This window comes from Arachis hypogaea, chromosome 5 (genome assembly GCF_003086295.3).
Source record: "Arachis hypogaea cultivar Tifrunner chromosome 5, arahy.Tifrunner.gnm2.J5K5, whole genome shotgun sequence".
In the NCBI taxonomy this organism is placed as follows: Eukaryota; Viridiplantae; Streptophyta; class Magnoliopsida; order Fabales; family Fabaceae; genus Arachis; species Arachis hypogaea.
Window position 1 is genome coordinate 71,499,741 of NC_092040.1, and position 20,712 is coordinate 71,520,452.

Genomic DNA, 20,712 nt, shown 5'->3' on the forward strand with positions numbered 1-20,712 from the left:
TAATGCAATTTTTTTTTCAAGTTTTCAAAATTTTTTAAAATCAAATCTTTTTTAAATCATATCTTTTCAATCACATGTTTTCAAAATCAATTTCTTTCCATTTTCAAAAATACTTGCTATCAATTAATGATTTGATTCAACATTTCAAGTATGTTGCCTTTTCCGTTGAGAAAGGTTTAATGTTTGAATCATATCTTTTCTTGTTAGCCAAGTCATTAATTTTCAAAATCAAATCTTTTTAAATTGTTTTTCAAATCATATCTTCTCAATCATATCTTTTTAAAACTATATCTTTTCAATCATATCTTCTTAAATCACATCTTTTTCAAAATAGTTTCCAATCATATCTTTTTAATTTCTAATTTCAAAATCTTTTTCAAAAATCACTTGATTTCTTTTTCACTCTTAGTTTTCGAAAATCAATTAGTATTTTTTCAAAATATTTTTAAAATCTTTTTAATTTATTTTCAAAAATTTCTTCCACTCTTCTCACATCCTTCTATTTATGGACTAACACTCTTCCTTAATGCACAATTCGAACTCCATCTTCCTTGATAAGTTCGAATTTTCTACCTCTTCCTTCTATTTTTCATTTCCTCTGACACCTCAAGGAATCTCTATACTGTGACACAGAGGATTCCATATTTTCTTGTTCTCTTCTCTTTCATATGAGCAGGAGCAAAGACAGTAGCATTCTTGTTGAGGCTGATCCTGAATCCAAAAGGACCTTGAAGCGAAAGCTAAGAGAAGCTAAGGCACAACTCTCTGTAGAGGACCTAACAAAAATCTTCAAAGAAGAAGAACCCATGGCAGCCGAAAATAACAACAATGCCTTCTTGGCAAAGTTCTTTCCACCTCAAAAATTGAGTAAGCTTAGAGTGGAAGTCCAAACCTTCAAACAAAAGTAAGGTGAATCCCTCTATGAAGCTTGTGAAAGATACAAACAATTGATCAGAAAGTGTCCTTCTGACATGCTTTCTAAATGGAGCATCATAGGTATCTTCTATGATGGTCTGTCTGAACTGTCCAAGATGTCATTGGATAGTTCTGCTGGAGGCTCTCTTCATTTGAAGAAGACGCCTGTAGAAGCTCAAGAACTGATTGAAATGGTTGCAAATAACCAATTCATGTACACTTCTGAAAGGAATCATGTGAACAATGGGACAAATCAGAAGAAAGGAGTTCTTGAGATTGATACTCTAAATGCCATATTGGCTCAGAACAAAATATTGACTCAGCAAGTCAATATGATTTCGCAAAGTCTGTCTGGAATGCAAGCTGCACCAGGTAGTACTAAGGATGCTTCATCTGAAAAAGAAGCTTATGATCCTGAGAACCCTTCAATGGAAGAGGTGAATTACATGGGAGAACCCTATGGAAACACCTATAATCCTTCATGGAGAAATCATCCAAATCTTTCATGGAAGGATCAACAGAGACCTCAACAAGGTTTCAACAACAATAATGGTGGAAGAAACAGGTTTAGCAATGGCAAGCCTTTTCCATCATCTTCTCGGCAACAGACAGAGAATTCTAAGCAGAGCCACTCTGACTTAGCAACCATGGTCTCTGATCTAATCAAAACCACTCAAAATTTCATGACTGAAACAAGGTCCTCCATTAAAAACTTGGAGGCACAAGTGGGTCAGTTGAGTAAGAAAATTACTGAACTCCCTCCTAGCACTCTTCCAAGCAATACAGAAGAGAATCCAAAAGGAGAGTGCAAGGCCATTAACATGACCTACATGTCCGAATTTGGAGAGGAGGAAGAGGCATTGAGAGCCACTGAGGAAGGCCTTAATGGACGTTTACTGTCCTCCAATGAGTTCCCTAATGAGGAACCATGGGAATCTGAGGCTCACATTGAGACCATAGAGATTCCATTGGATTTACTTCTGCCATTCATGAGCTCTGATGAGTATTCTTCCTCTGAAGAGGATGAAGATGTCACTGAAGAGCAAGTTGCCAAGTACCTTGGAGCAATCATGAAGCTAAATGACAAGTTATTTGGTAATGAGACTTGGGAGGATGAACCCCCTTTGCTCACCAAAGAGCTGGATAACTTGACTAGGCAGAGATTACCTCAAAAGAGACAGGACCCTGAGAAGTTCTCAATACCTTGTACAGTAGGCACCATGACCTTCAAGAAGGCTCTGTGTGACCTAGGGTCAAGCATAAATCTCATGCCCCTCTCTGTAATGGAGAAGCTAGGGATCTTTGAGGTGCAAGCTGCAAAAATCTCACTAGAGATGGCAGACAATTCAAGAAAACAAGCTTATGGACTTGTAGAGGATATTCTGGTAAAAGTTGAAGACCATTACATCCCTGCTGATTTCATAGTCCTAGAGACTGGGAAGTGCATGGATGAATCCATCATCCTTGGCAGGCCCTTCCTAACCACAGCAAAGGCTGTGATTGATGTTGACAGAGGAGAATTGATCATTCAAGTGAATGAAAAATCCCTTGTGTTTAAGGCTTAAGGATATCCCTCTGTAACCATGGAGAGGAAGCATGAAGAGCTTCTCTCAAAACAGAGCCAAACAGAGCCCCCACAGTCAAACTTTAAGTTTGGTGTTGGGAGGCCACAACCAACTTCTAAGTTTGGTGTTGAACACCCACATTCAAACTCTAAGTTTGGTGTTGGGAGGTTCCAACATTGCTCTGAGCATATGTGAGGCTCTATGAGAGCCCACTGTCAAGCTACTGACATTAAAGAAGCGCTTGTTGGGAGGCAACCCAATGTTATATTTATCTATTTTTCCTTTGTTATTTTATGTTTTCTGTAGGTTGATGATCATGGGAAGCCACAAAATCAATTGAAAAAGCAAAAACAGAATGAAAAACAGAAAGAAAAATAGCACACCCTGGAGGAAGACCTTGCTAGCGTTTAAACGCCAGTAAGGGCAGCAAATGGGCATTTAACGCCCAGTCTGGCACCATTCTGGGCGTTTAACGACAGAAAGGGACACCAGACTGGCGTTAAATGCCAGGAAAGGGCAAGAAGTTGGCGTTAAATGCTAGAAATGGGCACCAGCCCAGCGTTTAACGCCAGAATTGGCATAAAGAGCATTTTTGCTCGCTATTTGGTGCAGGGATGAATTTTCCTTGACACCTCAGGATCTGTGGACCCCACAGGATCCCCACCTACCCCACCACTCTCTCTCTTCTTCACTCATTCACCAATCACCTCAATACCTCTTCCCTAAAAACCCCTCACCTATCAAATCCCACTATTCTCTTCACCACTCACATCCATCCTTCATAAAACCCCACCTACTTCACCATTCAAATTCAAACCACTTTTCCTCCCAAACCTACCCATACATGACCGAACCATACACCCCATCTCCACTCCTATATAAACCCATCTTCACTCCTTCATTTTCACACAACCTAAACACTACTTCTTCCCCTTAGCCGAACCACAAAGCCTCCTCCATCTCATTCATTTCTTCTTCTTCTACTCTCTTCTTTCTTCTTTTGCTCGAGGACGAGCAAAACTTTTAAGTTTGGTGTGGTAAAAGCATTGCTTTTTGTTTTTCCATAACCATTTATGGCATCCAAGGCCGGAGAAACCTCTAGAAAGAGGAAAGGGAAGGCAAAAGCTTCCACCTCCGAGTCATGGGAGATGGAGAGATTCATCTCAAGGGTGCATCAAGACCACTTCTATGAAGTTGTGGCCATGAAGAAGGTGATCCCCGAGGTCCCTTTCAAACTCAAAAAGAGTGAATATCTGGAGATCCGACATGAGACCCGAAGAAGAGGTGGGGAAGTTCTTACCAACCCCATTCAACAAGTCGGAATCTTAATGGTTCAAGAGTTCTATGCTAATGTATGGATCACCAAGAACCATGATCAAAGTGTGAACCCGGACCCAAAGGATTGGCTTACAATGGTTCAGGGGAAATACTTAGATTTTAGTCCGAAAAATGTAAGGTTGGCATTCAACTTGCCCATGATGCAAGGAGATGAACACCCTTACACTAGAAGGGTCAACTTTGATCAAAGGTTGGACCAAGTACTCATAGACATTTGTGAAGAGGGCGCTCAATGGAAGAGAGATTCAAGAGGAAAGCCGGTTCAACTGAGAAGGCATGACCTTAAGCCCGTGGCTAGAGGATGGTTGGAGTTTATCCAACGCTCAATCATTCCCACTAGCAACCGGTCCGAAGTTACTATAGACCGGGCCATCATGATTCATAGCATCATGATTGGAGAAGAAATAGAAGTTCATGAGGTGATATCCCAAGAACTTTATAAGGTGGCAGACAAGTCCTCTACCTTGGCAAGGTTAGCCTTTCCTCATCTCATTTGTCACCTCTGTTATTCAGTTGGAATTGACATAGAGGGAGACATCCCCATTGATGAGGACAAGCCCATTACTAAGAAGAGGATGGAGCAAACAAGAGACCCCTCTCATCATCAAATCCCTGAGATACCTCAAGGGATGCACTTTCCTCCACAAAACTATTGGGAGCAAATCAATACCTCCCTAGGAGAATTGAGTTCCAACATGGGACAACTAAGGGTGGAGCACCAAGAACATTCCATCCTCCTCCATAAAATTAGAGAAGATCAAAGAATCATGAGAGAGGAGCAACAAAGGCAAGGAAGAGACATTGAGGAGCTCAAGTACTCCATAAGATCTTCAAGAGGAAGAACGAGCCGCCATCACTAAGGTGGACCCGTTCTTTAATCTCCTTGTTCTTTATTTTTCTGTTTTTCGAAAAATCATGCTTATGTTTATCTATGTTTGTGTCTTATGATCATTAGTGTCTTAGTGTCTATGCCTTAAAGTTATGAATGTCTTATGAATCCATCACCTTTCCTAAATGAAAAATGTTCTTAATTGGAAAAGAGAAGAATTGCATGAATTTTAAATTTTATAACAGATTAATTATTTTGATGTGGTGGCAATATTTTGGTTTCTGAATGTATGCTTGAACAGTGCATATGTCTTTTGAATTTGTTGTACATGAATGTTGGCTCTTGAAAGAATGATGAAAAAGGAGACATGTTACTGAGGATCTGAAAAATCATAAAAATGATTCTTGAAGCAAGAAAAAGCAGTGAATACAAAAAAAAGGAAAGAGAAAAATGAAAAAAATAATTTCGAAAAAAAAGAGAAAGAAATAAAGTTGTGATCCAAAGCAAAAAGAGTGTGCTTAAGAACCCTGGACACCTCTAATTGGGGACTCTAGCAAAGCTGAGTCACAATCTGAAAAGGTTCACCCAGTTATGTGTCTGTGTCATGTATGTATCCGGTGGTAATACTGGAAGACAGAGTGCTTTGGGCCACGGCCAAGACTCATAAAGTAGCTGTGTTCAAGAATCATCATACTTAACTAGGAGAATCAATAACACTATCTGGATTCTGAGTTCCTATAGAAGCCAATCATTCTGAATTTCAAAGGATAGAGTGAGATGCCAAAACTATTCAAAGGCAAAACGCTAAAGCCCCGCTCATCTAATTAATACTGATCTTCATAGATGTTTTTGGAGTTCATTGCATATTCTCTTCTTTTTATCTTATTTGATTTTCAGTTGCTTGGGGACAACCAACAATTTAAGTTTGGCGTTGTGATGAGCGGATAATTTATACGCTTTTTGGCATTGTTTTTAGTATGTTTTTAGTATGTTTTAGTTAGTTTTTAGTATATTTTTATTATTTTTTAGTTAAAATTCACTTTTCTGGACTTTACTATGAGTTTGTGTGTTTTTCTGTGATTTCAGGTATTTTCTGGCTGAAATTGAGGGACTTGAGCAAAAATCTGATTCAGAGTCTGAAAAGGACTGCAGATGCTGTTGGATTTTGACCTCCCTGCACTCGAAGTGAATTTTCTGGATCTACAGAAGCCCAATTGGCGCGCTCTTACTTGCGTTGGAAAGTAGACATTCTGGGCTTTCCAGCAATATATAATAGTCCATACTTTGCCCGAGATTTGATAGCCCAAACCGGTGTTCCAAATCAGCTCAAAACTGTCTGGCGTTAAACGCCGGAATTGGCACAAGAATGGGAGTTAAACGCCCAAACTGGCACAAAAGCTGGCGTTTAACTCCAAGAGAAGTCTCTACACGAAAATGCTTCAATGCTCAGCCCAAGCACACACCAAGTGGGCCCGAAGTGGATTTTTATGTCATTTACTCATCCTTGTAAACCCTAGGCTACTAGTTCTCTACAAATAGGACCTTTTACTGTTGTATTCTTATCGGGGTAGCTATCTTTAGTCTTATGCTATCTTAGATCATGGGGGCTGGCCTCACGGCCATGCCTAGACCTTGTTCTTATGTATTTTCAACGGTGGAGTTTCTACACACCATAGATTAAGGTGTGGAGCTCTGCTGTACCTCGAGTATTAATACAATTACTATTGTTCTTCTATTCAATTCAGCTTGTTCTTGTTCTAAGATATCACTTGTTCTTCAACTTGATGAATGTGATGATCCGTGACACTCATCATCATTCTCACCTATGAACGTATGCCTGACAACCACCTCCGTTCTACCTTAGATTGAGTGGATATCTCTTGGATCCCTTAATCGGAATCTTCGTGGTATAAGCTAGAATTGATGGCGGCATTCAAGAGAATCCGGAAGGTCTAAACCTTGTCTGTGGTATTCTGAAGACTGTGACGAGTTTCAAACTCCTGAAGGCTAGGCGTTAGTGACAGACGCAAAAGAATCACTGGATTCTATTCCAACCTGATTGAGAACCGACAGATGATTAGCCGTGCCGTGACAGGGTGCGTAGAACATTTTCACTGAGAGGATGGGAGGTAGCCACTGACAACGGTGAAACCCTACATACAGCTTGCCATGGAAAGGAGTAAGAAGGATTGGATGAAGACAGTAGGAAAGTAGAAAGACGGAAGGGACAAAGCATCTCCATACGCTTGTCTGAAATTCTTACCAATGAATTACATAAGTATCTCTATCTTTATCTTTATGCTTTATTCATAAATCATCCATAACCATTTGATTCTGCCTGACTGAGATTTACAAGATGACCATAGCTTGCTTCATACCAACAATCTCCGTGGGATCAACCCTTACTCGCGTAAGGTTTATTACTTGGACGACCCAGTACACTTGCTGGTTAGTTGTGCGAAGTTGTGATAAAGAGTTGAGATTGCAATTGAGCGTACCATGTTGATGGCGCCATTGATGATCACAATTTCGTGCACGAAACTCCCAGGTCATCACATAGATACTGGAGAAACCATGTCCATGAGTCCTTGGTTTCAGCTTTCATAACTACATATGCTATCGGCAGGATTTGATCGATTGGGTTCCAACCCATTGCAGTCAGGAGCCAACCTCCATAAGGTGTTTTTAGAAAACAGCCGTCCAACCCAATCATTGGCCTACAAGCCATAAAACTCTTCTTACAGGCATCCAACATCACATAGATCCTCTCAAATCTGGGTCTTAAATCTACCCCTGGCGCTGGTCTTTCAAAAGCAAACTCAGGTGGCCTCTAGACTTTCAAATGCGCTGATGACCCAGGGTTTGTCTTCAGCAACTCATGACAGTAGTCATACAACCTTCTATACTGCTCTACATATGTCCCCTGTAACTCATCCAGAGCAAACTGTTTGACCCTGGAGGCCTTAGATTTGGTCAACTCCACATTCCACTTTGTGTACGCTTTCCTCATTAGTGTGGTTAACTTAATCTTCGGGTTCTCAGCAATTTTGTTCAAAAAAACTTTACTCAGCCACTTTGCATGCATGATTCCAATCTTCAACTCCCTAATGTTGCAACTCTTCAACTACCAACTTCGCTCATGCTTCATCTTTCCACAATATGTGTACCACTCATAACCCTGGTGATAAATTTTAACATTAGAATGACTTATCCCTTCCGCTACTTTTTCTATTACAAGTTTCAAACATCATAAAACAACGGTAATCAATGTGCAGGGCAGAAAATGTAAATCAAAAAATTCTACTTACATCAACAACCCCAAACCCTAACAACAACAATATTGCAATCGCAGAAACCTGATGCATTAACATCTTTACTTGCATGAACTATTCCCTTCAAACGAAAATCAAACATATATTGCACATACCTTTTCACCCTGTGCCGTTTCAAAGTTTTCAGTACCACCAAGACGGGACAATGCTCTTGTGTGTAGGGAACACCAAAACACGAACTTGCTTCAATCCGTCTTTTTCCTTCGTAATCGAGCACGAAGAACGGAGGAGAAATAATCGATAGGGTTCAGAAAGTGTGGGTGGAATGTGAAATGTTACGTTTTTCTTTCTCTTCTCTGAATGCAAGCGTTTCGTATGGTAAAAGAAAACATTACACGCGAAGGGAAACCTTGTCAATACATACGTTTGGGTTACTAACGTATCGCGTCCACATAGGCAGCTCCCTTAATATTCCGTCAATAGAGTTAACGGAAGATAACATTGAATCAAGTTTGGAACGTTGAGAACATAAATAAGACAAATGAAACGCTAGAGATAATTATAAAACTTATCCTAAACGTTGGACACAAAAACAATACTTTACTCATAAAATTATAATAAAACCTTGCGGAGGTAAAAAATATGAATAGGAAAATGGTCCCTGGTAAGTGCTCAGCTCACCACCGTCTTGTATACTGCTGTGTACGGTGTTTAGGGTTGTAGAGAGAGCATCAAAGCATGGGGAGAGCCATTACTAAGAGCATGATCAGGAGGATGATGATAACGACGACGAAGAACAGCGCTGTTGGTCACTTCCTCCGACGGACCTCAACCCCTCACTTGAACAGCTCTTCTCTCTTCCATTTACATAACCCATCTTCTCTCACTCATCACGTTGTTCAACAAAAATCCCATCTTTGCTCCTTTTCCTCTGATCCCCGTCGGTTTTTCAGCATTGGCTTCTCTGACGATGTTCGAGGTTATCATCTCTAATCATCCTTTCATTTGTTTTCCTTCTGTATTTTGTACTCTCCATAACGAGTCTATTTTTTAAATGATTTTTTTTAAAAAAAATAGTAATTGGCTTGTCAGTGATTAATTGTTTGAAGTATTTAGTTGGTTTTGTAGCTTTGAATGCCATGATGATTATAAAGTATAAACCCTGGTTATCTTAAGCTTCATAATCAATTTTTGGCTTAATCTTTGACCATTGACCAATTGTTAGATTGGAGAAAAACTTCTCCTTGAGGACCACCTTGCATTTGCTCAGCTGGTTTAACCTAAAAATCTCTTCATAATTTCTAGTTATATTTTATTAACACTATCAATTTTTACAGCCACAAAAGCTAATTGTTCGGGTAGGTTATTTGAATTTTGAAGTTTTTGGTTAGCCTTTGAGTTTAGAACAGTTTCAGTTGTATAGTCTCAGAGGTTTTGGCACGAGTGGGAACTGGGATGGGAAACGCTTAACAGTGGTCTTCCATCTTTATTGTCTGATATGGATTTTTAAGCTAATAATTTCAGAAATTCTTAATTGTTTGCTTTCCTTAGTTCTGCTATTGGATAGGAGTTTTCTCTTTTTCTTTTTCTTTCTAAATGACTTGCTTAGAGATCTCAGGACATGGTTTCTTCCTAGACCAATACAAACTATGAAGAAGGATTGAAGGGTTCTTTAGTTATGTAGTTTTATCGTTAAGTCTTCTTTGCTTTCTTTCTTTTTTTTACTTTAATGCTTTTTCCTCAGGTTTATGGTTTAGTTATACAATGACTTAGATCTTGTGCAACATTTCAAATGCAACAACTTCTTATGGTAAAACTTGCTGAATGATGCAATTAGTTGTCAATGTTCTGGTTTGCTTTATGAGATTTAGGTGTTTGTTCTTTCTTTTCTGGCACATTGATAGATTTTCCCAAAAGGACAGGCTATGTGAAGTTGTAAATCTCTTTTTTTCCAACAGTTACTAAACTAATATGTTCTATGCAAAGTTATATATCTCAGCATTTACCACATTTACTACAACACTTTTTTTAACAGGTTTGTCTATTTCAAAATTTGCAGATGAGGCAAGTGAAGAAGGAGAAACCACTGATGATGGATGGGAAGAAGAAGACGATTCTGAGCCTATGGTACTACGTCATTAATTCGACTCTTTACTTTCATGTAGAGCTCTTCATTTCACCTATATAATGAATTTAAAAATATGATTAACATTGCTTATAAATAGATGCTCTGTGTGTAGATTGGTGATGGGGGTGATGGCGGTGGAGTTGCCTTGCGTAATGTTCCCTGGGGCCAGCGGGCGCTCTCTGTTGCCAAGGATATCCTTAAGGAGTTTAATGAGGACATTGAACTATATGCTTTCAAGACTAGTCCTCGAGGATATGTTTATGTGAGATTAGACAAATTAACAAATGAGTAAGATTTCAGCTTTCAACCTATGTCATATACAACCGTTAGTAGAAAATATTTACAATAAAATGAAGTTATTGTTGTGTGAAAAACAGTGACTCAGCTTGGGGAAGCTGATATAGGGAAGTCTAATAATTCTCTAGGACTAGGAGAGTTAAGATCCAGTTTCAGCTCAAACTTTAAGTGTCAATGTCATAGTTGAAGCCCCCACTGAGTTAGAATGACGAGTTAAATGGTTAAACAATCATCACAGATCTGACAAGGATGCTGATTGTTCCTGACTGCTGAGCTATGGTTGCCATGAATTTACTGAAAAAACTCTCCTAATATAAGCTCAAACTGGTTGTGAGAAGCCCACGATGAGCCACATGGCCCTGTATCGTCTATTTGATATTTGAGGTTTACTACTACTTTGAGTCTGAGATAGGCACATGGATGGTGAGTTTGTGATAATTTTGACCTCAAGTTTTCGTGGCTGTTTGTTAGGGATTGGCAGACTCATAATATGAACTTTCCAATGGCTCAATTTATTTATTTTGTGAAAATTAAATTCCAAAAAGAAACATTTTCGTTTCTTTATTTTCAAATGTTTTGATGAGCTAATATAACTCCAACCTCAATCATTTTACTCCAATCAACCTCTACTACTAGAGCTAATCTCTAGCCATTTTCTGCTCAAAACATTTACAGTTCAGCATTACCACATTCCACTTTCTACTCCCATCCATTTTCTAACAACTTATACCTAGTCCAAGTTTACGTTTCTTAGTTGCAGCATATAGCATGAATGATTTGTTTATCATTTTCTGCATGGCATATTAGGCATAAAATCATGCCACACGCACGGAGACCCATATGTACAGCTTTGTAGTGGATCTGGGTGAAAAACCAATCGCAGAATGAGAATGTATTAGTTTAAAATTTGTGGGAATCAAGACAGCATATCTACATATATTTTTAAAATTGGGTCTAGAGTGGGTTGATTATAAAGCCTTTCTACAAGCAGAGGTTGCTTTTAAGATTTTGTTACATACCCTGGAGAGAGAGAGAGAATGCTGAGTCAGCAGCAAAGGCAGCCAAAAAAGGAAAGAAAGTAATCCCTTTACCTTATCATTATTCTAGAAGAAGCAATAAAGAAAAGGGAGGAATAATAGGGCAGGAGAAATGTCTAATCATAAGTGAGAATAATTGATGATTGGATTAGTCAGATGAGAGAATCAGGGACGCATAATCGTAGGAGTTGAATGCTAATTATGATAATTAATTTGAGGGAAGGCAATAAAAGGAGGAGCTGATTAGATGAGAGGTAGGAAAAGACTTGGAAAGGCCTAGGCTAGGAGAGAAGAGGACTCTCGAAATTCCTCTATTATCTTTTACTGTTATATTGTATTTCTGTATTTCCATTAAAATAAATACCTGATTACAATTAGTTTGGTATTCAGTTTTCTGTCTTTCTTTTTCAGATATGGCTGTCCAAGCATGGAAGAGCTTGAACGATATAATCAAGAATACAAGAAAAGATTAGATGAGGTTGGAGCACTTGGAGAGATACCTGATGATTTGGCACTTGAGGTAATGCATAGTAGCTGCATCATACATGTTGTATGTAGTCAGTAGAAAATGAATGTCCTCTGAATCCTATTCAGTGCATAAAATAAAAGTGCACATTTTGTTTTGAACTTTGAAGGTTTCATCCCCAGGTGCTGAGAGGATACTAAAAGTGCCAGATGATCTTAATCGTTTCCAAGACATGCCCATGAGAGTCCACTATACGGAAAATACAGAATCCAATAGCACAGAAGAGGATGGAGTTTTCTTGTTAGAGTCTATAGAGAAAGAATCAGAGGTATGTGTGTGGAAGCTGGCAGATGTTAAAGAGAACAGAGACCCTCTCAGAAAAGGCAAGCCTTTAAGTCGAAAACAGAAGGATTGGCGATTAGAATTGCCGTTTAACATGCATAGAATGGTAACCCTGTATCTTGATTAATTCTTAAATCTTTTTGCTACCTACATTTAAAAAACTAGATATGACATTTGGAAGTAGTTTTGGAGGAAAAAATGTAGTTCTTTTCTGAGTTAACTTTTCAGCACAGTACTAGGTGATGTTCTGGTTTTATTAAACTTTAAATTAATTGAATATAAATACCTGTTAATTTGGACATAGGTCGTTTATCTAAGCAGCTGTGCAAGTTCATATATGAAATTGTAAGAACTGATATCTAGTGAAGATAATATGATATAACAGTAGCAGGAACCTACTGATGTGAGGTAGATTCAGTATGGTTTATCCTCCCTCAGGTGCTTGGTATTATTTTTGAAATAACAAAGAAGAAACAGTGATAGTATCAAGCTTTCGAGAAGCTTGACTCTCTCCTGGTCTTTAGTCTAATCTCCAAAATTCTGATATAGTCCCCTTGCTGTCTCTTCTCTAACCACCCTCTCACTTCCCCCTCATAACAGAATTCTTTTTCCATTCCACTTCCAGCAAGGTAGAGTTAGTAACAAAGCCTCCCAACTTATATTGTAGTGATTAGAAAATTAAGCTCTTCCCATAAATAATGTGGATAATGTGATTTCTCAACACATTATATCTTATTTGCTTGGTTGCAAAGTGTAGCCATTGAGGCACCAGACTAATGTGGAGTTTGGAATTCAATTGTGTATATTGTTTTTCCCTAGTTCCTTTACCTGATTCTCAGGTGCTGCTGTTAAAACATGATTATAGCAGAATCCAGCTCTTCTCTTGATTTCTATCCCTGACAAATTCAACCAAAGAATAAATCCATTCCCCATGATGAACTTGGGGTATGTTAGAACATTAATACAAAGATAGCAGCCTCCGACAATTTGAACTCCCCAAGTTGCTGATCAGTCTTTGGAAGAAAAGTGAGGAATAGCTTTTTTGGCATGTATATCACCCGAAGACTGTGGTTCTAGGCATAATGTCAAGCTTCCGCAATGCTTTTCAGTTTTTTTTTTTTTTTTTTTTTTTTTTTTATATTGGTCCTGGATGTGTCCATTCACTCTCCACTGATCTGCTTCCGCACACCAAACTAGCACATATTCTTCGTTTGTTTGGGTTAAAAGGATCTCTAAAATTTCATGAGCATTAGAGAAATGTGCAGTGATACTTTGCTTATTCGAGAGAGTTATCTTTTATCTACCAGACTCTCTGATCTACCCATGGTTGGTATTGGATACTTTGCTTATTAGGAACCCAGTGAATTGTTGAAGGCCCTCGGGTTTTGAGTTCGGATCTCATTGCCCAAAATCATGCTAAACATGCAAAGTTGATTTCCCAAAATCAATTCAGACCCAATACCATTTCATAAAGACCTAGAATATGACGATTGATTTGGCAATTATCCATGGTAGCTTTAGAGGATATAATACTGTCATCCATAAAAAATAAATGATTCTTGTCATGAAATCACTTGTCCAAAAAGTTTGAGTTATTAGATAGAGTTACAAAAATTGTTATATATCTTACATGATCCCTTCACAAGAGCTTCTTTTGAGCGTGTAGCGGGATTTTGCATCCCCCCCCCCCCCCTCTCTTTTTGTTTGCCATATGCTTAAATTATATTTTCTTGGGGTAACAAGAATTGAATCCTAGATATTTTGCTCATAAAAGCTCTCATAGCATGTTCTAGAATAGTTTATTCCAAAAGTTTAAATTATTAGGTAGAGTTACATGAATAGTTATATATCTTACATTCACGCTGTATATTCTAGGCAACCTGAAAATTAAGTTTCTTTGTCATTGCTTCTAGGAAAGCTCATCATTTTACTTTATTGTAAGCTTTGCTCATATTCAATTTAGTTCTCTATACCATTCTTAGCTACATCTGTTGCTCTTAGTGCAGTAATCAGTTGTAAAGTGTCTAATTTGATGGGTCCATGTTTAAAGAATGGGACACGGTTGAACATTTTGGTCTAATATTTTCTCTTGCATGTTCATTTGATGCTTTTAAAGTACATCAACTTTATCTTTCTCATACCATCGTGGCGAGTAATTTTAGGTGATGAACATGTCTACTTCCAAATTTCAATTGATTCATTTAGATTCAAGCCAGTTAAGGTAGATGATTGTTGCAATTCCATAGAATAATCGCTTTATCTTAATCTTTCTGTAACGAGAATCTTTATCTTCCATGCTTTCATGATATCCCTCTCGTATTGTTAATAATACTTGTTGTTAATGAAAATATAAATAGATAAATAGTGGCTTTACTTTGTCTTGTCTTTGTTAATTATGATATCATTCATCATGGCCCTTCATCACATTATAGGACCACTTGCTTTCCTTTTGTTATTTTTCATTTTCTTTTGGTAGATTAATTATGGATGTCAAGAGTTTGTTTATCACACAAATCAGTGTTTAAATACACGTTCTATGTTGCTTCTATGACATGTTTTTTCCTATTTACATGCGACTTGTGCTACCCTCTTATAATTTCCCAACTAGATTCAGCTCCTATCATCATAGCTAGCTCATTTTTTTTAAATATTTGGGAGAGCGAAATGTTTTCCAACATGTTCGTGACCTCGCGTCCCAAACGGATCGGTGGTGAAGGCTTGGGTCTGGGTCTTGAACGTGAGGAGACTAAGGCTTTGCGACTTCCCGAGCTGCAGCGGTGTGAGAGAGAGGGGGGGAGCCACCTGTAAAAAAGATTTCGACGCTCAAGTTAGAAATCTGTACAGATGCAGTGAGGATGAGGTGATAGTGACGTACCTCGAGAAGGGGTAGGGCCTTCTCCTCTACTTTGCACCTAGGGCGGGCCCCATTGGAGTAGACCTGCCTCCAGGAAGTAGCTCTGTCAGTAGCTCGTGATTGGAGCGTTCATTCCACGTGCGTGTGGGCTTCACCGTTTCGAGGGGGTGCCGTTTGTCGCCTCTTCGTGCCTGCAATTAAGTGCATTTATGACTGATTTGAAAGTATGGGAAAAAGTCCATTTTATCCCTGTCCTTCGCCCTTCCCCATGGCAGTTACTCTTTCGTTTTGTTTTTCTTCTCTTCCCCTCATGCCTCATTTCCTTGTTTTCTTATCACTGCCACAAACATTTCGTTTTCCTTCCGCGTTCTCCGAAGCTTTTCATCTGAAATTGACTCAGCAGAGTTTCTTGAAGATTTTGTAACTCCTTTCACTCATCATCATCTTCCTGGTGAGTTTTTTTTTACTGTCTTTCATGCTTTTGAACTTTACTGCGTGTTTATGCTGCCTGTGTGCTTTTTCTCGTTCATGCCTACTTGGATTAGGCATTGGGTTTGCATGTTTGACAATGCTAGGTAGACATTGGGGGGGGGGGGGGTTTGCCATATATGTTCCAGGTGCTAAATCTTTACTTAGCTGTAGACTTAGCCTTGGTTTAACTGTAGATAGGCTTACTGTAGCGTTTATTGTTAGTTCCCTGTGTTCGTAGCATTAGTTCTAGTTTTCCTGACTTCCTGACCTGGTAGCCTGACTTTGTGGTGCTCCCATTGTAGGTATGGCGTAACGTTCTCTTCTGAGAACACCCGTTGACAGATATACCTGGGTCACCTCGGATGTGAAGGGTATGCCTTCACAAATGACATTAGAGGAGCTCACGGAGTTCTGTCTTCGCGACTAGCTGTGCGGGGGTTGTGACAAGGAAGGACGCTACGAAGTATTCATCCCTGTCGATCACGAACGCATATGCCAAATCGACCTCAACACCCTATGAATTGCCGACTGGATGTGGGTTTATAAAGCGATGTTCACCGTCTTGGGGGTTCGAATCCCTTTCTCCTCTTTCTAGATGGCCCTTTTAAATCGGTGCGCGTGGCCCCGTCGCAGTTGTACTCGAACAGTTGGGCCGCAATTTGGTGCTTTGAGATGGTATGTGAATACCTGGACTTGCCGGCCTCCGTGGAGGTGTTTCTTTGGTTATTTATTTTAACAAATCTTTTTAAAAAGGGGAGATATAAGAATGGGTTTATGTCATTCCGAGCTGCCCAGGGCAGATGGATTTTCGGGACCTTCGAGGATTCATTTTATGGTTTTAAGGACAAGTAATTCAAAGTCCGACCTACCGAAGGAGTGCATCCTTTTTGGTTAACCTTGGGGGGTGAGCGGCGGATCCCGACCTACTGGAGCTTCGGGGCCGGGTCCATGCTTTTACAAAAGTAACCTACAAGGGCCTGACTCAGCGGGACAAGGACATCGTTGATGTGTTGCTGGCCATCTTTAATAAAAGTAATCTCAACCCCCATCTCTTAATGGGTGATCGAGAGACGGGTAGGAGCTATGTAGGTACGTGGTAGGTTGGTAGTGTTGCCCCCTTTTATTTATTTATTTTTTTCTTTTTCTTCTTTTCCTTCCTTTTTTTGTATGTCTATCCTTGGCTAACGAGTTGTTTTGTTGACTGTAGTGAGCATGGCTGCCGAGCGCATTGGTCTTGAAGATTTAATGGCCCAATTTCTCCCTAAGGCAAGCAAAGATAGTTCTGCGACACATTCTGTCGAGCACTCGACTTCCCCTAGTGCCGAGGTGCATTCGGCTCTTCCTCCACCGAAATCTGCCGGCCCAATTGTTACGGCTGGTTCGAGCAGCAGTGGAGTGGTGCCTCTTGAGGCCGAGCCGGCTGGAAGGGGTTCTGATGTTGCGATTATCGACAACCCTCGTAAGTGGAAGTCGGCCTTTAGTCCTGAGGGGTCACTCACTGTGATGGAGAAGAATTTTGACATCGGGGGCTTCATTGACTCGACTCGTGTCTGGTACCGACGAGTTCTTTCCTAATGGGGATTTTTGCGTTTAGGCTCGATGGATGTACCGATGTATGTTAAGGGCTGCAACAATTGCTAGGAAAGCTGAGCGTATCCCGACTTAAGCTAGGACGTTGGATGGGAAGTACCGCCAATCTGTTCGGGAGGTCGAGAGCTTGAGGTTAGAAGTTAAGACTTTAAAGGAGAAGTTAGCTGATTCAGATGGGAAGGTGAAGACCTCCGATGAAGCGGTTGCCCGACTTACGGAGCTGGAGATGACCCTGGAGTCCCAGCTCAATGCCGCTCGCGGCGACACTTCTGCGGCCCAGGCTAAGGTTACGGCTTTGGAAGCCAAGCTTGTATAGGTCGAGAAGTTGGCCAAGACTGCTAAGGAGGAGGCTGTCGGTCTGAAGGAAGAGGTTACCAATTTGAAGAAGAATAAGGATACAGTGAAGAAGGCTAGGGAGGTGATAAATGGTACCAATGAAGCGATTAAAGGCCAAGTCAAACTGCTGTTTTCCGACTTTGACACTTCTGCAACTGGAGCGTTCAAGACTATTTGGAATGGTCAGATTGTTGACATCCTGAGAAAGTGATGTAATTTTATTTGTTCGTCATTTTAAACTATGTAATAGTCAGTGTAGATCTTTTGAACTCATGTAGTTTCTTTAACTGATTCACCGTTTTGCTTATTGGTAATTGGTGGCTTGACTACCGTTTTTGTAATTTCTGGTTTGTTAATTGTTTATTTGTTTACCGCTTTGTCACGTTGGTAATCGAAGAAGCCGGATGGTGGCATTGTATTAAAATTCTAATTTTGGCTTCACTGTGAAGCCGTGGCGTATCATTAACGGTGCAATGGGCTCCCGGGGTGATCAGTCCCGGGGAACTGTGATCGCTATAGATCAATTAATAAAAATAGAGATGAAAATAGAATGAAGTGAAATGGTAGTATACGAGTGATGATAAAAATTAAAGGTTAACAAGTTCAACAGATGATAATTAACAAATTCAACGCAAGGTAAAACGTGTTACTGAGTTGGTAGGTTAAGTAGTCGCTCTGGCTTTTAAGGGTAGAACCTTGTAAAGTTTGTGACGTTCCATGTTCGGGGCATTTCCTTCCCGTCCAGGCGTTATAGTTTATACGCCCCGTTACCGATCAGTTCTTTCACTCTGTATGGTCCTTCTCAATTAGCCGCCTGCTTTCCTTCTCCAAGGGTGGGGAGGCCTATGTTGTTGCGTTGCAGGACCAAGTCGTCTGGCTCAAATTTCTTTCTTAGCACTTTGGCGTTGTAGCAAAGTGCTATTCTTTGCTTCAGCGCCGTTTCCGACAAGTGTGCCGTTTTCCTGGTTTCATTGACCAAGTCTTTCTCGACGGCCTCGTCTACACCACCTAGGAGTAATCGTGGATTTGGCTCTCCGATCTCCACAGGGATTATCGCATCAATCCCGTAAGTCAGAAGAGCGTTTTTCCGGTGGAGGATTGAGCTGTTGTCCTATACGATCATAGAACTGACGCTAGTTCATCTGCTCACGATCCCTTCTTCTGGTCGAGTCATTTTTTTAGTCCATGGGGGATGACTTTGTTCGCGGCTTCGACTTGGTCGTTTGTCTGGGGGTGTCTACTGATGAGAACCTATGTTTTATCCCTAGCCATCTAGGAACTCCCTAAACTTCTTGTCCACAAACTGTGTCCCATTGTCCGATATTACGGACTTCGTGATTCTGAACTTGGAAATTATCTGTCTCCAAACGAACTTACGGCAGTTACCTAACGAGATATTGGCCAATGGTTCAGCTTCAATCCACTTTGTGTAGTAATCAATGGCCACGATTAAGTATTTGAGCTGTCCAGGGCCAACTGGGAAAGGACCCAAGAGGTCGATCCGCCATTGACTAAAAGGCCGTGAGGCCATTAGTAGGCCGAGTTTGGCTGTCGGCACCTTGTGGAAGCTAGCATTTTTCTGGCACTTCTTGCACCTCCTGACGAATTTTTGGGAGTCTGCCATCTTCGTGGGCCAAAAGTAATCGGCTTCGACGAGCTTCCGAGCCAAAGCCTTCCCCTTATGTGATGGCTGCAACAACCCTCGTGGACCTCCCTGAGAACGTAATCCGTTTACTCGGGTCGTAGGCACTTCTATAGGGGTTGATTTAGCTCTCTCTTAAACAGTTGGCCTGCACTATTGTGTACTTTGCAGCCTCTCTTCTCAATGCCGTTGCATTCTTGTGGTCGTCAGGGAGCTTGCCACACTCCAAGAAATTGATGATTGGGTCGATATATGAAGGATCAACGTCTGCTCGGGTTGCACACAGGGCGACTGTCGGTTCTTTCACCAAGTCTTGAATTAAGGAACGATTTTCTGTTCCTGATTTTGTGCTGGCTAGTTTGGATAGGAGGTTGGCACGTGTGTTCCTCTCCCTCGGGACATACTATACTACTTTTTTAAAGTCCTTAACCTTTTTTAGGTATTTCTACAGTAGGGGGTCTTTGGCTTGATACATCCTATTGATTTGGGAGGTGACGACCTGAGAGTCACTGTTCACTTCTACCCTCGATACCACTACTTTTTTTTTATAGTAGCAAGTCGCCGATAAGGGCTTCATATTTTGTTGATTGTTGGAGACCGGGAACTCGAACTTGATAGATTGTTCATACACTATCCCCGACGGGCTCTCGAGGATTATTCCTCCTCCTTTAGACGTTTGGTTGGAGGCTCCGTCAACGTGGAGCTTCCACCGCGTGCCCGGGGCTTCATGAGGGTCTCCCGTGACCTCTACAAGAAAGTTGGCCATGGCCCGACCTTGATCGCGTGTCTGGACTCGTACTGCAGGTCGTACTGAAATAGTTCAATTGCCCAGGTCATCATCCGTCCCGCCAGGTCTGGTTTTTGCAGGACTCGATGTATCGCTTGATCTGACCTGGCGGCGACACGATGACTTTGGAAGTATTGTCATAGCCTTCTAGATGAGGTTAGTGGCGCATACGCTAACTTTTCCGACTAACTATATCTCAGCTCCGCTCCTTGAAATGCCTTGCTAACAAAATATATCGGTTGTTGGATCCTTCCTTCTTCTCGTATCATGACGGCCGCCAAGGCTACGTCGGTTACGGCTAGGTACAGGTACAATGTTTCGGAGTCCTTGGGTTTTTTGAGAACCGGGGGTGCCGACAGTATTCATTTGATATGGTGGAAAGCCTCATCGCATGCTGCACGCAATCCCCTTTTTTAATCAAGTTGAAGAATGGGAGTGCCCTATCTGCCGACGCGTCGAGGAACCGTTGCACGTCCTTAACGCATCTCGTGCTCTTCATTTGTAGGATTGTTTCACATTTTTCAGGATTAGCCTCCACTCCTCTCTGAGTTATCATGAATCTTATGAACTTTTCGGCCTCTACGGCAAAGGCATGCTTGAGAGGGTTTAGTCTCATGTTGTGTCTCTCGAGGGACGCAAACAGTCTCCAGATCACTGATGAGGTCTTCCGACTGGGTGGTATTCACCAGGATGTCGTCTACGTATACTTTTACTGTCCGGCCAATAAGGTCTAAAGACCTTATTCATCAGTCTTTGATAAGTGGCTCCTATGTTTTTTAGTCCAAATGGCATCACCTTGTAGCAGTATGTACCCCCTGGCGTTGTGAACGCCGTTTTTTTCTC

The 20,712-nt window shown here is 40.7% G+C and overlaps 3 protein-coding genes across 6 annotated transcripts; 2 read left to right on the top strand and 1 right to left on the bottom strand.

The window, feature by feature from the left end:
- Nucleotides 1–8,525: 8,525 nt before the first annotated feature.
- On the top strand, nt 8,526–12,490 carry LOC112801657 (uncharacterized). 4 transcript variants are annotated; one of them, XM_025844529.3, is made up of 5 exons: nt 8,526–8,898; nt 9,955–10,046; nt 10,160–10,335; nt 11,793–11,901; nt 12,017–12,490. In XM_025844529.3, the coding sequence occupies exons 1-5, from the start codon at nt 8,658–8,660 to the stop codon at nt 12,314–12,316; spliced, it is 918 nt and encodes a 305-aa protein (XP_025700314.1). In that variant the 5' UTR covers nt 8,526–8,657; the 3' UTR covers nt 12,317–12,490. The 4 variants fall into 4 exon arrangements, with proteins under 4 accessions (XP_025700314.1, XP_025700316.1, XP_025700315.1 ...); XM_025844531.3 differs by having other exon boundaries at nt 8,551–8,898; nt 12,030–12,490; XM_025844530.3 differs by having other exon boundaries at nt 8,552–8,898; nt 9,979–10,046.
- An 826-nt stretch (nt 12,491–13,316) lies between these two features.
- Nucleotides 13,317–17,781, top strand: LOC140184706 (uncharacterized). Its single transcript, XM_072237297.1, has 2 exons — nt 13,317–16,603; nt 16,722–17,781. Exons 1-2 carry the CDS (start codon nt 16,570–16,572, stop codon nt 17,087–17,089), a joined length of 402 nt encoding a protein of 133 aa, XP_072093398.1. The 5' UTR covers nt 13,317–16,569; the 3' UTR covers nt 17,090–17,781.
- A 461-nt stretch (nt 17,782–18,242) lies between these two features.
- On the bottom strand, nt 18,243–19,064 carry LOC140173213 (uncharacterized). The gene is made up of 2 exons (XM_072195979.1): nt 18,768–19,064; nt 18,243–18,551 (listed from the first exon to the last, which is right to left on the bottom strand). The coding sequence occupies exons 1-2, from the start codon at nt 19,062–19,064 to the stop codon at nt 18,243–18,245; spliced, it is 606 nt and encodes a 201-aa protein (XP_072052080.1).
- Nucleotides 19,065–20,712: the final 1,648 nt, after the last annotated feature.